Here is a 17587-nt window from a genome sequence, read left to right as displayed (position 1 = left end):
AACAGCTTTTACAGAGCAGGTTCCGTGTTTGCAATTAGATGGGTGCAAGAAGGAGCTGGTACCATCTGCTGGGGTTTCAGCACAGAAACAGCTCTTGAGCCCTTCTGGGATAGCAGCTGATGAATATGAAAAATGTGGATGTTTACATAAACTAACGAGTGCTGGTAATGCCTTATCTGCACAAGTGGAAGGATCAAACATTTAAGCAAATCCACCTCAGACGAGAGCGTGTGCTTGGGATTGGTGCTGGTGAGAGATCCTGTGTCCCAGTGCTGGGAATGGAGATGTCTGGTGGAGATGAGCAGCCTGGATGGAAGGATGCTGACAAGACCAGCAGGAGCCAGGCTGGCTTGCATGTGAGACTGCTCCAAAGAAACAGAAACTCACGGAGCAAGAGTGGGACTGACAGGAGTTTGATCACAAGTGGATAAGGAAGAAAGGACATCCTGCTCTAAGCTCTGCTCCGTGTGTTCTCATTACCAACAAAAGTAGTGATTGAATGGGAAGAAAAAAGTATTCCTGAAGCTTTCCCTAAACACAAACTGTTCTGAGACTGAAATCAGCTTGAACTTGCTTCATGTGCACCTGCTCTGCTGCATCCTGGCAGTGGAACTGCTGCTCCATCAAGGGATAATTGCAGTTGGTCCAAACAACTTGAAGTGTGACACAGCAGAGAGCTTGAGCCTCCAGAACCACACTGCCTGCAAGTCTTTGTTCCAAGCTTGTGTCACAGTTGGCTGTCACTGCATTACAATAGACAGTGAAGTCCTCACAGCCCTGAAAACTCCTGGTCTGGGGCCAGTAAAGCAGGAGAAAGTCTCTCACTTGCTTCAACAAGGGCTGGATCAGATTTTCAGAGGCAGGCTGTGTCCCTGCCATCCCGTTCTCTTTCACACATCTCAGCAGAGTCCCTCTGGTTCCCCATCCCCTGCAGCAGCGCTGTGCTCAGAGCAGCACCAACACAGCCACCTCTAGCATTTGGTTCTGGGTATTCAGGAGCACCAACACAGCCACCTCTAGCATTTGGCTCTGGGTATTGAGCAGCACCAACACAGCCACCTCTAGCATTTGGCTCTGGGTATTGAGCAGCACCAACACAGCCACCTCTAGCATTTGGCTCTGGGTATTGAGCAGCACCAACACAGCCACCCCTAGCATTTGGTGCTGGGTATTAATGAGCACCAACACAGCCACCTCTAGCATTTGGTGCTGGGTATTCAGGAGCACCAACACAGCCACCTCTAGCATTTGGTTCTGGGTATTGAGCAGCACCAACACAGCCACCTCTAGCATTTGGCTCTGGGTATTGAGCAGCACCAACACAGCCGCCCCTAGCATTTGGCTCTGGGTATTGAGCAGCACCAACACAGCCACCTCTAGCATTTGGTTCTGGGTATTAAACAGCACCAACACAGCCACCTCTAGCATTTGGTTCTGGGTGTTAACCAGCACCAACACAGCCACCTCTAGCATTTGGCTCTGGGTATTAATGAGCACCAACACAGCCACCTCTAGCATTTGGTTCTGGGTATTGAGCAGCACCAACACAGCCACCTCTAGCATTTGGTTCTGGGTATTCAGGAGCACCAACACAGCCACCTCTAGCATTTGGTTCTGGGTATTAACCAGCACCAACACAGCCACCTCTAGCATTTGGTTCTGGGTGTTAACCAGCACCACCACAGCCACCTCTAGCATTTGGCTCTGGGTATTGAGCAGCACCAACACAGCCACCTCTAGCATTTGGCTCTGGGTATTAACCAGCACCAACACAGCCACCTCTAGCATTTGGTTCTGGGTGTTAACCAGCACCACCACAGCCACCTCTAGCATTTGGCTCTGGGTATTGAGCAGCACCAACACAGCCACCTCTAGCATTTGGCTCTGGGTATTAACCAGCACCAACACAGCCACCTCTAGCATTTGGTTCTGGGTATTGAGCAGCATTTCTTTTTCTGCAGGGCAGGTGACATTCCTGGGGGACCAACCACTGCCTGTCCCAGGTACCATGAGCAAAGGCATTCTCTCTCTTCTCTTCTCTTCTCTTCTCTTCTCTTCTCTTCTCTTCTCTTCTCTTCTCTTCTCTTCTCTTCTCTTCTCTTCTCTTCTCTTCTCTTCTCTTCTCTTCTCTTCTCTTCTCTTCTCTTCTCTTCTCTTCTCTTCTCTTCTCTTTCTCTTCTCTTCTCTTCTCTTAACATGGCCATGGAGCTCACCTAGTGCAGATAATCTATCTTTCTCAGTCTGCACACGGTGATGAGAGAGCAGAAACAGGAATTTTTCATTCCAATAGAATTCCTCAACTTGTTTTTTGTTAATTAAAATCTCAGCTGATGGGTAGAGGATCTCATTTCGTGAAGCAGAGAACATTTTGGCAGCCCCCATGTACTGCTTTAGCTGCTCCCCATTCGCTCTCAGTATTCCCTCTCCGTAATCAATCAGGAGGCAAGTGGAGCAGCTGCCCTTGCTGTGTGCTGTGGGTGCTCAGGGCTTGCTGCTGAGCTGGAATTCAGCAGCAGGCTGCAGTGTGAGTGCTCACCCACCTTCCCCTCTGGAGCTGTGCCCCTGCCAAACTTCTCCTCTCCAGCAGGAACGCCCCTGCACCGTGCTGGGGAGAGAAGGGGAGCAGCTGCTCTGCACCTGGGACTGCAATCCTGGCACATCTCAAGTGTTATTTAATAATTTTGCACAGATCAACAGTTTTTGAATAGTGCACACTCCGTTCCGTTGAGCAGGTTTTTAAACTCTCATCGTGCATTCATGGATCAGTGCACCTTCTCTAAGGCTCAGCAATTGTCTGTATTGTTAAACCCAAATGTTAATGTCTGCCACGCTGTCCTTCCCTCTAGTTCAGTGCGTTTCAATGGGGGTTAAATGCTAAAACCACTCTTAAAACTTCAAACACCCATTCACATCATCACAGGCTATACCTGGGCTCATCTCCCTCCTCCCTCAATTTCCTGCTTCTGTTCCTCAGCAGTGTTAAACACTGATCCCCAGAGAAAATGAGCAGAGCCTTCTTTCACTGCAGCACGAGGGTTCAGCCGCTCTGTGGTCCCGCTGCTGCTCCCTTGGTGTCCACACCAGCTCTGTGGAACTGCTGCTCCCCCTCCACAAACCCCCTGCTCGAGGTTTTCTGGTCTCTTGAACACACAGCACTCCAGTAAATTATCTGTTTTTCCAGATCTGTGCTTTCCTGGATGAAGGATTTTCCTTTCATCCTTGCTGCTACCTCCTGGTTGTTCCAGTCAGGCTGGGTGTAAATCACAGGCTGCACTTTTACCCTGCCAGAAGTGCTCTTAGGACAGCCCTGCCTGGCAGGCACAGGGATGGTGCTCCTGGCTGTGCTGTGATGTTCTTGCAGCTCACTAGGGATTATTCTGGGGGCTTTAAACTGGGTCTGTGGCAGCCTCTGTGCTCCTCCAACTCCAAGCAGTTGCTAGGCCGTGCTTCTGTCTCTCATTAGAGACACTGCAAGTCCAGATATGAGTTTTGGATCTCCTGCTTTACTCCTTTAGAACAATAAAACTGGGAAGAAAGACTATTACAAAAGGATAATTTCAAAATAGCCTGGACTTCCCAATGGGTTTGGTTGTGTAGTTTTGGAAATGGCTGCTAACCAGTGAAACTCTGGTACTGGATCATCCTCCATTTGATTTGTTTGGATTGACTTCAGCAGTTTTAAGATCAAGCCTTTGGGTAATTAAAAAAAGAGCAGATGTATCTGCAAATAACCAACCCAAAGACAGCCCTGTTCCTGCTGGCAGATGATGTGACCAGCCTGGGTTTAATTCCTGGTGGATGTTGCAATTAAAGACTGCTTAGGACGAGGAGCATTGGAACCGCTTCAGGCTCACCTTGACCTATCTCACTTTTTACCTTTTCTCCAGTGAAAGCTGGTGATAGGGAGGGGGAAATCCTTCTAATCCTGTTGGTAAGTGCAGCTGTTGGACTGCTGTGAGCCAGGCAGTTTGTGTCCTGTTCCTGTGGAACATTATTATTCAGTGATAAGATGAAAAACAAACACGTATCGAGCACATGGGATGGGGAATACTCGACTTAAACTCTGGCTATCGTTTCTAAGTAGGAAAGAAAGCTCAGAATATATCTCAGGGGATTCCTAAAAACAACACTCCTATCTGAAACTACAGCAGTTATTTCAGAGAACAGTACTTGGAGACCTGATTTGCCAATAAAAACAAATTAACGGGAAAAGAATGCTTCAAAAATGACACTTCCAAGACTCTTCTGCACATGTGGAAGATTAAAAGGGAATAAAACCTCTTGTTTTATTAGTTTAAATTCCAGCATCATGTCATTTGCCATCCTTTACTCTGTATATTCTTGATCTACCATTTGCCTCAAATTGCTTGCAGGCAATATCTGCAGACCCCAGTGCACAAGATGAGCTGGGGCAGGGGGAGGCAGAACTATTGTGAGAATTATCTGCATGGAAAAATCCCTGCTTGTAGGAAAGAAAGAGATCTTTGTGAGGCCTGGCACCTTTTACGGGGCTTGGACCCGGGGTGATTTGTGAGGGGCACAGACAGAGGTGGCAGGCAAGGGCCATGCCCCCTCAGCACACGGTGCCCCTCACCTGGCTGGGTCCTGGTGGGCTCTGGGAGCTTCACACAGCTCTGTGCTACCTGTGCAGGTGGGACCAGAGCCTCAGGGATCAGCCCAAGGAGCCCCAGCAGGTGACAACAGCACAGGGTGGCACAGGGCACTGGCACTGCCACACACACCTGGAACAGGACTGGGTGCTTGTCATCCAAACAGGACTGGGTGTTTGTCATTCAAACAGGACAGGGTGTTGGTCACCTTTGGGCAGAGCTGGAATTCAAACAGGACTGGGTGTTGGTCATCTTTGGGGAAAGCTGGAATTCAAACGGGACTGTGTGTTTGTCATTCAAACAGGACAGTGTGCCTGTCATCCAAACAGGACTGGGTGCTTGTCATTCAAACAGGACTGGGTGTTGGTCATCCAAACAGGACAGGGTGCTTGTCATCCAAAAACAGGACTGGGTGCTTGTCATCTTTGGGCAGAGCTGGAATTCAAACAGGACAGGGTGTTGGTCATCTTTGGGGAAAGCTGGAATTCAAACGGGACTGTGTGTTTGTCATTCAAACAGGACAGTGTGTTGGTCACCTTTGGGCAGAGCTGGAATTCAAACAGGACAGGGTGTTGGTCACCTCTGGGCACAACTGTCATTCAATCGTGGCCAATTTGTTTTAATTTTAAAAGAGTAACAAAATCTAATGAAAAGTTTTGATTTTATCACTCAACACACGAATCTGGGTGAGTCCTGAGAGCTTGGATAATTGTCATGTCATGACATAACACACAGCTGCAGCCAAAACAAGAAGCCTGGCATTTATTAGACTGACTGCTGTCAGGCACAATTCTGAATTTAAACAAAACCATCGTTTCTTATCTAAAAAGGGTTTGGGAATACATTTTGTTTTGTCTCAAGACATGAGGCACATCTTTCTGCCCCTTGCTATTTAGGGGAGACAGGCAGGCAAGGAATGAGAAATGAATGAGAAAAATCAGGGTTACAACTCTGCAGTCTGCACACCCATCAGGTAGTTTTAAAGACAAGTAGATCTTGACCCCAAGCAAAAACCTGCTCTTGTAAATCCAGTGTTTCTGAAGCACTGGTGAAGGCTCTTTTGGCAGCAAGCACCTCTTCTCAAGGGTGAACCTGAACTTCAAATTTAAATTATCTGGGGACCTGAGAGGATAACCAAATGGCTGAGTTTTTCAGCTGAAAAGATTCTGTGTTAGGCCAAATTCTGACACACATGGTGTCTGCCTCAGTTTTCTTTAAATGGGTTGTAAAATTAGCACCATCCCTTTGTGGGGTTCGTGTCAAAAACTCACAGGTGGAGAAGTGCCACAGGACAGCTTTGCACTGTGCTTGGTCTCACATCCTCTTAGGCAGCATTACTTTGCAGTGAATTAACTAGAGTTCATTCCTTCGGGTAGGAGTTTCTCCTTTATAATTCATTATCCATGTCCGTACACAGCTGTGTGTAAATATCAGTGAGAAGTGTTTGCCCGAGGGTGAAAAAGGACGACCCTGGGGATGAGGGGTGGGCTGGGCCCCCCGAGGTGCTGCAGACAGGAGATGGATGTTGCTGTGGCCAGGTCTCTGCTGAAGCAGATCTTGCTCTCCCCTCCCACGCTAGAGAGTGTGGAGGAAAATGGTTGTGCCCAGCAGGGTTTCAGCACGACCAAAAACCTCCTGAATAATAAACAGCCAGGGGACTGTGGCTGTCTTGTCTCCTGTGAGGGCTCCTTGCAGGATGACCTGCCAGCTGAGGGTGAGGAAGGAGCTTGGAGCAGACCCTGCATGCAGAGATGAGCCACAAGCAGGCATCTGTTGTTTTCCTGTCAGTTCACGTCCCCTCTGTTTTACCTCCTCCCCCAAAGGGTGCAGAAACCTTTGTGACCTGAACATCAAATGGTTTCCCAATTACTCCTCCCAAACTGCTCTCTTCCTCTGGTCTGGATTAGCCTAAAGTGAGGAGGCTGTCATAGACTGTACAGGGCAAATTGAGCTTTTTTACAATTACTTGTGGGGATTGGAGCCAACCACCTGCTTCAAAGCCCTGAGAGGTTAATTGAAGCTCTCTTTCTCTTGACCTGCATATGGGAGCACACGGTGGCTGGCCTGCTCCCCTGCAAACTGTCTCAAACAGCACTTGCTGGGGCTGCCAGGCAGCTGACAATGGATGGTGACAGACTGCTTTAAACAGCCTTGCTCCGTGTATTTTACATGAGAGGGTGGCATTCTATGCTTTTGCTGATTCTTCTCACTGTGTAGTGTTTGTAGGAGAGATTTAAGAGCCTTTTCCCTCTTTGTTCCCTCAGAAGCAGCAGCTCAAAGGAATTCTGTGTGGAAGTCACCTGCTCAGGCAAAGCCCAGCAGCTCTGATGGGAGCAGGCAGCACTGGGACCAGTTCCCCTTCCAGCAGCATCCCCAGCACCTCTGACAGGCAGAGAGTGGCTGGAAGGTTTGGAGGGGGCTGAAAAGGAGAGAAAGTGCAGGGGGACATTGCTGCAGGGCCCTGGCCAGAGGGTGCAGTCCCCAAGGCTCAAGGGGGGCTCCATTCCCTCCAGAGCAGTGAGAAGGAACAGTGGTGCTGCCATGGAATCACAGCTCCAGGATGGAATCAGCTCTTTGGCCTGGCTCTGTAGTGGGTCCCAAGGGAAAAAAGGAGTGCTGGACATTTTCTATCCATGCACAAGGTCCTCATTTCCTTCAGATGAGCCAAGTCTACTTTTTAGCACCAGTTGTAGTGAGGTGAGTGAAAGAAACAGGGCAGTAATGAAATATGTGTGAGTGAAACAGAGGCTTCCTCATGTGAGCTTTAGTCTATCCTGCTTTGCCATGGGATTCAGCTGGATTTTCCTTTGAATTGTCTGATATGCTTGTACTTAACAGAGTAAACTCAAATTCTAGATAGAGAACTGAAACAACAATGGCTCTCTTCAAGTTTTCTTATCCAGGCTGGGTTATTTTCTGGGAGATACACCTGAGTGAATCCTGAGCTCTGAACCATATGGTTCACTGGGCATTTAGAAATAAAAACCATATATTTATGACAAAGTTACTTTAACATCACACATAAAAAAATCCATTTTCATATTTGCGAAAAGCCAATATTATAATATGTATCTATAACACATACTTATATGTGTTATAGTATATATAGTATACTATAATACTAATAGTATATATAATATATATATTATCTATTATTATATAATAGATAGTATATATAATATATATAATATATTTTTATATATTATTATACATATAGTTATATTATATATAATATATATAATATTATATATAATATATAGTATCTATTATAGTATATATTATATACTATATAGCATATATACTATTTCACTACTATGTCTAAGCTTAATTAACAGTAGAAATGCAAACTATATCTTTATAACACAGTTACTTTAACATGATAGATATAAAATCCATTTTAATATTTGCGAAAAGCCACTATTATAATGTGTATCCATAACACCCCTCTCTGTGAGGAATTGCTGGTTGCATTTGTTGCTGTACATTATTAGAATGGGAGGGTGCAATAATAGACTTGGCCAGAGGTGGCGCTGCAGCAGGAGGTTTAACGTCTTGTTGGTCACAAAATGGCGTTAGCGGAAGTATGTATGCAAATTACGGAAGTGCACAGGGAGCCGCCATTTTTCTGTACGGAATAGGTGTGCAGGACGCCGCCATTATGTGGGAAGGGCACGTTCCGTGCGCAGCCTCTGAGCTGCACTAATGAGTGATTGACAGGCCGGGAGGCGGGGCCACGGGCGGTGCCGGAATGGCTCGGGAGAGGTGGCTCCGGGCTTGGGTTTGGGAGCGAGCGGGCGGGGAAGCGACACGCGGTGCCGCACCTATGGGCAGTAAAGATGCGCTGTTTGTGATCTCTGGGTCTGTGGGCAGTAAAGAAGCGCCGTTTGTGATCTCTGGGTCTGTGGGCAGTAAAGAAGCGCCGTTTGTGATCTCTGGGTCTGTGGGCAGTACAGAAGCGCTGTTTGTGATCTCTGGGTCTGTGGGCAGTAAAGAAGCGCTGTTTGTGATCTCTGGCTCTGTGCGTGCCACCCCCGGTCCGAGATTCCATCCGCCCGTCCCGAGGGCCCCCTGTCCTCCCGCCACCTCCGTGTGCCCCTGGCCCGTCCCCGCCGGGCCCTGCGCACTGCCTGAAGCTAAAGCCACGTTTGTTACTTAAAAACCGCCGCGGGTGCCGCTCCGCTCCCTCCGGGCAGAAGGGAGCCGCGGTTTGCGCTGCTTGCGGTGGCTTTGCGTACCCGGGGCGGTCTGTGCGGTCTTGCGGACGCTGCGCGCTGTCCGCGGTTCCAGGCGGCCGCGCACCGGGGACGGGCCCGCCCGCTCCCGGGCTGCTCCCCGGTAATTCGGGGGTTCCCCCGGCTGTGGGGAGCGCCTCGCAAGGCTGGCGTGTCCCCTGTCCCTGGGGGAGCCGTGGGGAGCGATCTGTGCCGACGCTGCTGGAGCGGGGCCACGGGCGCTGCCCGTCCCGCCGCTCTGGGCCGCGCCGGCTGAGGAGGGCCCGCACGGGCTGAGGCTGGGTGCTGATTATCTCATTAGCCCCTTGTGCCGCTTCTGTGCATGGCTTCTGTGGCTAGAACCTCACAGACCACCCTACATGCGAGAAGAACTTTTGCTGCTGCTGTGTTCTCTAGCGTAGCAGCATTGTATGGTCTTAGATTCACAGAGTCCCAGAGAAAGGGATCGAAAAGAGCCCCTGGATCTGCGTTTGGAAACTGTTCCTGCACCCACCGTAAAAGATTTTTTAGTTGGTCGCTTGGGACAGCCGTGGGATGTTCCCTGCCCATTGAATGTAGGAGATCTAAGGCATCTCTCTCTGATCTCATGTTTCCCATTATCTGTCTGTGGTTAACCCTGAAGAACGTAAATCGTACCTCACTTCTCGCCGTCCGTTTCTCCTCCCCAGTTCCCGTCTCGTGGGTGTCCAGAATCCACGTTCTGCTCCAAACTGTTTCACCAGCGTCTAGGGATGCCCAAGTTCTTTTTTCTTCCCTTTTTCTTTCTTCTTTATTTTCCCTGGGGTTTTTCCTTTCCAGCTCTGTGTCTGCAGAGAGGTCCCAGCCTCAGCAGTGTCCCCACACCAGGCACCACTCACTGCTGGCTCTTGGCTTCGTGTCTGCTCTGCCAAGGTCAGCATTGAGGCACTCCAGACCGTGTTCTGTGCTCAAACGCAGATGTTCATTATTCCTTATCTACATACAAGTCCTGAGTTCTACAGCCTTCTACTAACAAGCTACAAAATGGCCAACTGTCTTTCTCTACAAGGTCTTTTAAGGCTAAACTATCCAATTAAGAGATGGCACCTAAATTATTTTCACTTTTAACCCAATAACTAATCCCTTGTGTCCCGCACTGTGGACTGTTCTGTCCAATTACACAAAACCACCCAGACCCGTGGAGAAGAAGGGAGAAGAAGGTGAAGAAGAAGGACCAGCCTCCACCCCAAAACCTCCATCTTGCTCTACATATATTGTTATATTCTAAACCCTTAAACTCTAAGTTTTCCACCCTGTGATATTACACACTTCTAGTCAAACCCCACACCCACAATCCCAGTGCTATCATTCCATTTTGGAAGCTTCTCCATGGCCTCAGGTCAAGTGCAGTGTTCTCTTGGGGGTCTATGCCTTTCAGCACAGAAAGTTTAAAATTCTCAGCATCCAGTATTCCAACACCTAGACTGATATTTTTATAGCTACAATTAATGTCCATTTTCAGTTCCCTAATTTAGCACCTTTCTTGCCTGCTGACAAGAACATTTGGTGCAGCAAGAAGAGAATCTGAAAAATTAGCTGCTGTCTTGTCAGATATTAGTTATTCCCCTGATCCGGCCTTGATGTTTATCCCTCCCTCTTTGAGTTTTCTTAATTATTTCTGTCTTGTATTAATTCTCACATAACTCCCTCGATGTAAGCTTTATGGTTTAGAATCTCAACTGCTCATTCAATTAATGGGCTTGCTTAATGTGCTTAAACTTTCCAGAGACACTCGTGACACATTGTGAGGGAGGGGAAAAAAGATTCCAAGTATGCTCCATCTCATTTGTGGTACTCCTGAGCCTGAAGTCCATTTTAAGCTCTTTATCAGATTATCTAGATTTATTATTTTTATATTCTTGTGTTCATTTAGCATTTATGTGGAGGAGTATTCTCTCCAGAAGAGGGACTGTGTTTCCTTTGCCCCATCCCTCATCACCCGGCTCAGCCCCTCTGTAAATGAGCAATTGTAATTTCAGTACATTGAAAAGGATCTGAGAAGCTGATTTGAATATGGCAAATATGGAAGGACAGATATTTTACTTCATATCTGAAAATTGTGTATTTTTTTAGCAAAACAAAGCATCTGCCAGAGATTTTCTTGATTTTTTCTTGGCTTAGTAACCCCTAATCCCCGTTAATATCTGAAAAGATGTGAGGTAGGTTTGCAGAGGGAACCCAGCCTGTGTCTCAGCCTATTTCCCACTGAAGCCTACATGAGTTATCTCAGTAATTCCAGGAAACCAGAATTTAAACACGGGCTCAGCCAGCATCCCTGTGTGCCAGAGCCTTGGACAGGTGACACAGAGCAGCCCTGACAGGAGAACAAAGTGCATTCCAGGGACACAGCCACATCTCATCAGCTGCGGGCTTAAAAGATTAAAACCACACTGAAACCATGGACTCTGTGGGAAATGAGCTCCTCTCTCTCTTCAGGGCAGAATGCAAACCAGATAAAGATAAAATACATGTACACATGCAGCTATATAACTCGTGTTATACATGGATAGAAACATGAATATTGTACATGAATAATATACATGAATGTTACACACGACTGGGTGTTTGTGTATCTAAAACTATACTGTTTGTATAGCTAAAACCACACAAACACACATAGTTACAAATATATTAGAAACCCCTTCCTGACAAAGGAGTCCTGTCTTCTAGGATGCAGATTGAATTAATTGCTGCATCATGGTTTTGTATCAATAAGATCTGTGCTCAGGACCTTGATTTTGTGCCAGAAGATCCCTGGGGCCGAGAGGGCAGATGAGTTGTAGTACACAGCCCACACGCTGCTTTTAGCAGTGATTTCAATGCCATGAAGCAACTATGAATACATTTTGTTAAAACAATTACTGAGAAGTTCTAAAAAATAATGCTTCTGCTGCACTTCTGCTCACGAGCCATAAGGGGATCTTTGTCTTTCAGCATTACAGTGCTCAAGGAAAAGGGAAAAGATTCTGGTTTATGGATCTGAGTCAGTCTTTTTCTTACTAACATATGGCCCCATTTTTTCCTGGTTCTTTAAACAAGTTGTAAACATAAACGTTGATGCACATGGAGTTTGATTCATGAAGGGTTTAATTTGCCTAATATAAAAGATTCACACGGGTTATATAACATCATTAAATTATTTTTGTAGTTTGAGTAGTATCCTTTGAGGAAAGCACAACTCTTTCCCTGGGGTCCATTTATCACTGTTTGCTTCTAATTAGAGAACTGGAAATGCAATATGCATGACTTAGATTTGCAGTGTTGTCTTAGCACTCATGTATCATCCTTGTTCTTCCTCAGGAACTTTTATTCATTTCCTAATTTTTTATATATATATATTTATTTTTTTTTTTAGGTTTCTGAGAGCTGTGACTCCATCTTTGTTAATGGCAAGGAGATGAAGAGCAAAGTGGACACCATTGTGAACTTCACCTACCAGCATTTCACCACGCAGCTGGAGGTGACGGTCTGGGTCCCGCGGCTGCCGCTGCAGATCGAGATCTCTGACACCGAGCTCAGCCAGATCAAGGGCTGGAGGATCCCTGTCACCTCCAACAAAAGGTGTGTCTGTCCTCAGCATGGCCCACTCCTCACACGGGCCTGGGGCTCTGCTTTTTCAGCACAGCCATTTGAAAAGGAGCAGTTAAAAATCGCAGTCAGCTTTGCAGTCCTGCCTCAGCCCTCGTTCAAACACTGGGCAGTTTAAAAACCAGTGCTTTGCCTGGAGCATTCATCAATCCCACACACAATCTCAGGACATTGGAGCACACATTCCTGAGGAAAAGGACCTGGACCTCTCCTGTAGGTGTAACACAACCCTGCTCTGTGTGTGTGTGTGTGTGTGTGTGTGTGTGTGAGACATTCAGCACTGCCAGACCTCAGTTCCTTCTGCTGGGACAAATAAAGGGCCAAGGAAGGGTTCAGGTGTCACTGCCTTGGACCAGGTGACCCAGGTCTCTTCCAACCCAAAGCCTCTGTGATTCCATGGCTTTGGGTGGTTGTTCAGCCTGTGCAGACCTGGCTGCTGCAGTACATAGCAGCTCTGAATTAAGTAAGAAACAATTCCTACTGAAGATCATGTTCCCCCAGGAAGAAGTGGACAGGGAAAAAGGAGGGCAGAGACAGTGGGGATTTTGAGCTCTGATCCCATCATTCCCTACTGGAAATGCCTGTTCTGTAATAACCATCATTTGCAAGATGAAGAACTTCCAGGAACGCTGCTGTGTTGGTGGATTTCAGGTGAAATTGAAAAATATTCGTGGGGAAAAGGCGTGCCACCAGCTCAGATTTATAACCCAGTGAAAAAGCCTTGCTGGCAGCAGCAAGGGGAGTGCTAAACACTGTGGCAGCTCCGGCTCAAGCCCTCCAGTGCCCAGGAGAACACCTCAGCTACTGAGGAGCCTGAAGAGCCCAGACAGCAGTGGAGAGAACTACCCAACACTTCATAAGGGCACAAAAGTAGGAGTAGCACACGATTTGCAGGGTGGTCAGATCACGAGCTCCAGAGAAGGGCAATGACTGACCTCTCGATTATGTGGGCATTTTTCTGGCTATGACAGAAGAGGTGATGAGAATCTGGCACAAGAGAAGTTGCAGTGTTTGCTTCAGTGACAAAGGCAGGAAGAGCTGTGCTGGGTGAGGAATGAATGGATTTAAGCTGACTGCTTAAATCTTCACTGAACTTCCCTCTCCTGCCTCTGCTGTCCCAGCCCTGAGGCACAGATCCTGCTGAAAGCAGTGGGATTTTGCTGAGCACACAGCTGCAGGATTAGGCTGGTGTTTATTGCAGGAGCAGACATTCAGTCCTGCTTAGCAGTCGTGGGCATTCTCAAGTTAAACCCATTAGAGGCAGCGCTGGAAATTTCCCCCCTGGTGTCTCCTCCTGATTTATTTGGCCAGCTGAAATAAAGAGAATGGTCTGAGAGTCTGCTCTGCTTGCAGGCTGGCAGGCTTTGCAGAGTTTTGGTGCAAAGCATTTGCTGCTGCTTGGATTGCACTGGAGCTGCTGGCCCACGTCCTGCAGGCATTTTCCAAGGTGTGGACCCTGTGCCATCCCCCTGGATGGTCCATGCCCACGTAAACAGCAAAGGTTTCAACAGGAAACAAATGATCTCTCCTTTTATTGACCATTCATGTGGTTTTTTTAACTTTGCAGGGCTATTCTGAATCAATAGTTCAGAGCCAGCATTAGTTGTGCTCACGCTGACATTTACTTTGCACATAAGGTTTTTACATTTCCTTTATTTTTAGATTTGGATGGTTTTTACCTGAGATTTAGTGGATTTTCATTTTGGCTCTTTTTTATTATTATGACTTTTCTCTTTACTTTTTAATCTGCTTATACCTCCATCTCCCATGTGTTTCCCAAAATCCTAAACATGGGGGAGTTTTTATGAGTTTTTAAGTGATAAGCTGAAGCACTCAAGACATTTGGACTGCAGTCAGGAGTTGTAGGTTTGAGAGTGAGCAGAGTGCTTTTATCTTTGCCAAAACCCCAAATCCAAGCATTTCCCAGCAGGTGAAGCCATAGCATTGTGTTGTTTCAACTTCACCTTCATGTGAGAGCCAATATTGGCAATTTGTATGAGGGTTTTGATATCTGTCCTTGAAGGAAACTCAAGGATTCTTTCCAAAGTCCCTGACAACAGCTTAGGCAGCCTTAAACTTAGCCCAGAAATCCACTGGAACCATGTCACTGTTCTGGTCATGGCAGGATTGCACTGTGGCTTCTTCATAGCTCACCTCACCACAAACAAAACCATTTTCCACTTGGCTCCTGTCCTGCAGGGCTGGTGTCCTCACACCACTGCTGGTGTTCTCAGCAGGAGCTGAGCATTGCTATAAAGTTATTCACCAACAAACAGCAGGTGAAATGATGGAATGTTTTATAGGGATTGTGCAGAGACACTTCAGCAACCTCCAGAGTTTCTTTCATCTCCTCTGGCTGCCCCAGGGCCTCGTTCCCACCCCCACAGCGTGGCTGGCTGAGCCAGATGGCAAAATGGAACTGGGTTTACAATGATCTTTTAAACGTGTTTATTGGCGCTGTTAGCAAAAGAAACGTTTGTGCATCGGCATAGCTGCTCTTCCTCTGATACAGCTGCTCCCCTTCAGACCTGAGAGAGTTTATGTGCCCCAGATCACATCTGTTCTTCCCAGGGATGGGTCTCCAGCCAGTAAAATGTCTTGCTGCTCCCCATAAACCCTGTCATGTTTGTAATTGTAAAACACGTGTGATTACAGACATGTTTGCCTCTCTGACTTCTTGAATGATTTCCACAGAGCCATGAAGAAAGCAGGGTCTTTACAAAACTTTTACAAGTGCCCCCTGCACAGTCTGAACTGTGTTGGTTTGTAGGTGGTCTGGAGGAGCAGGAACTTGTCAGAGAGCAGAAAGGAAAATACAGGCTGCTTTTGTACCAGGAACTGGAAAAAACCCCAATTCCTCTCCCCTGTGTAAGAGCAGCAATACAATTTACCAGATCACCTGCAAATATATAGCAAATCTGTGATATTATCAGGAGGAGAACTTGATCTCTGGTGAGTGCTGCTGCAGACAGGAGCAGCCTCCCTGGGCAGGTGAGATTCAGCTCCACCATCATCTCCTGAGTGCTGCAGGGAAAGTGGTGCCTGAGCCAGCACAGGCTGCACAAGCCCCCAGCCTCAGCAAACAGTAGGTGTATATTTAAATTAAAGTCAAATATTAGAGTGTAGAAGAGGTCCAGGCAGACTCTGCTAGTCTAACAAGAACATTTATTTCTATTCCTCATGCATCTGCAAAATAATTACCTTCTTCTTGAGGTTCCTGCACCAGCTCTGTGCACACATATTTACATGGCATGAGTGGCTTCAGCTTGCATTAATAGGAATTGCATGGCTAAAGTCTTACAGAACAAGCTGGAGATTTAATTTCAGTAAATGTTTGCAGCTGGGAGAGGACATTGTTTTCAGGAGGCTCCCAACACCACCAGCACAGGCTTCCCTTCAGGCAGAGTTTATTGAGTTCTGCTTTGGTCCTGTCCAATTCTGGAGTCAAAAGCAGGAAAGCTGGCCTGGGTTAAAAGCAGGAGAAAAGAAACTGCTTTAGTTAAACCCTCAGGGAGTGCTGCCCCTCAGAAGTAAAGCTGTGAAATCAGAGACACTGGACTCAAACCATCCCACTGGTGGGTAACAGCATCTGCACAAAGCTGGAACACGCTGTAAATTTGCTCCTTTGGTTAATTGACTTTAATGTCCTTTGGAGATAAGGCCTTGGAGATTTTTGTTAATAGGTAGGCTGTATTTTCAAGATCTGTGAAAGTACCAAATTACATTTCTTCTTGAACTGTGAGTGGAGTTATGTGCAGCTTATTTCTGTGGCTTCCACTAAATCAGCTTCTAGTGGTTTGTAATTTGTATCTGAGAGAGATTTCTTTTTCAATTAGGGGTGTTGGAAATGTTTTTTAAATATACGACTCTTTGTAATGAGTATTTCAAATCCAAACCCAGCAAAACTGATTTCTTTAGGGTTGGGTTTTTTTTTTTTTAACAGAAAATTAGCATCTGGCCCAAGAATGTGATGCCTGGTTGGAGAAGGGTGCAGATTAAAAGAGACACACTTCAACTGCTCAGAGACAAGGTCTGTAATGTGGAGCTGACAGATCACTGATTAGATCAGTGCTTGCAGGCACCCTTGGAACAGGCTGCTGCTTCAACTCAGCTCCCTGGCAGAGCCTTTCTCTCTGTGAAATGTAAATTTAATGTAATTCTGGCAACCTTGGCTCGCTCCAGAAAAGCACAAACCCTTCCCAGCAAGTTTGCCAAGCAGCAAGAAATAGGGTAAGGAGGACTCTGAGAGATTTTCAGAGATGACCAAGGGGAAAAAAGCACAATATGCAACAACAGCTTATATTCATCAGGACTTGTCTTGAGCAGAAAATGAGCTTCCTGCTTGCTTACTGAAAACACTTTAATGAGGAGTTTAAAGGGAACTGTGCAATTCACTGGATCTCAAACACTGCCTTACTGCCTAAATCTTGATTTTGTGGTTTTAAAGTGGAAAAATTATACCCTTTGTTAAAAAATAAAACAAAACCAGAAAGAACTTGAGTTGAGACCTGGCAAAGCAGATTTGCAAAGCTTGTACTGAAAATTCAGACACCTCCCTCTCCTCTGCACTGACAGAGAACGTGCCTTGCTCATCCCAGGCTTTGGAGAGGCTTTTCTGATGCTCCACATTTGTCTGCCACAGAAAACATGTTTCTGAGCAGAAGTATATCAACATCTCTAAATGTTTTTGTGCTGAAATGGAGCCTTTGCATTTAAGATACCCCAAGGAATGGGCTGGACTTGAATCATCGTTTTGTTGTGGTAAATACTGGCTGCCCACACGGTGCCAGTCCTGGAAATAAGGACAGGAGTGCTCCCTCCCAGTCCTCCCCTCTGGTCATTCCACAGCTCATATTTATCAATATGACAAAGAATTCCCTCCAGTTGTTTTGAAGAGATTTCCTCTTGGACAATCCAGCAGCGCAAAGTTTTAAACGGTGAAAGTAGAAATAAACAAGCACATAAATAAACAGCAAGCCATTGGATCTGAATAAAACATTTGCCTCACAGAATCGTTTGGGTTGAAGGAAACCTTACAGATTATCTTGTTCCAACCCCTGCCCTGGGCAGGGACAAACAGGAGCAGGAAGGGAGCTGTGTGCATGATGCTGGGGTGGGTGTTGAATATGTGAGCATCTC

The 17587-nt window shown here is 46.6% G+C and overlaps 1 protein-coding gene across 1 annotated transcript in view; it reads left to right on the top strand.

Annotated features, from left to right (window-relative positions):
* Positions 1-17587, top strand: part of LOC129128470 (transmembrane protein 132B) — a 228052-nt gene that overhangs the window by 196748 nt on the left and 13717 nt on the right. Inside the window, exon 6 of the mRNA XM_054645799.2 lies at positions 12216-12421. Coding sequence (XP_054501774.2) covers positions 12216-12421 — 206 coding nt within the window. The remainder of the gene's footprint in view (positions 1-12215; positions 12422-17587) is intronic.

The sequence above is a fragment of the Agelaius phoeniceus genome, chromosome 18 (assembly GCF_051311805.1).
Source record: "Agelaius phoeniceus isolate bAgePho1 chromosome 18, bAgePho1.hap1, whole genome shotgun sequence".
Lineage (NCBI taxonomy): Eukaryota > Metazoa > Chordata > Aves > Passeriformes > Icteridae > Agelaius > Agelaius phoeniceus.
Note: the sequence above shows the minus strand (reverse complement) of the source record. Positions and strands in the feature narration are given on the sequence as shown.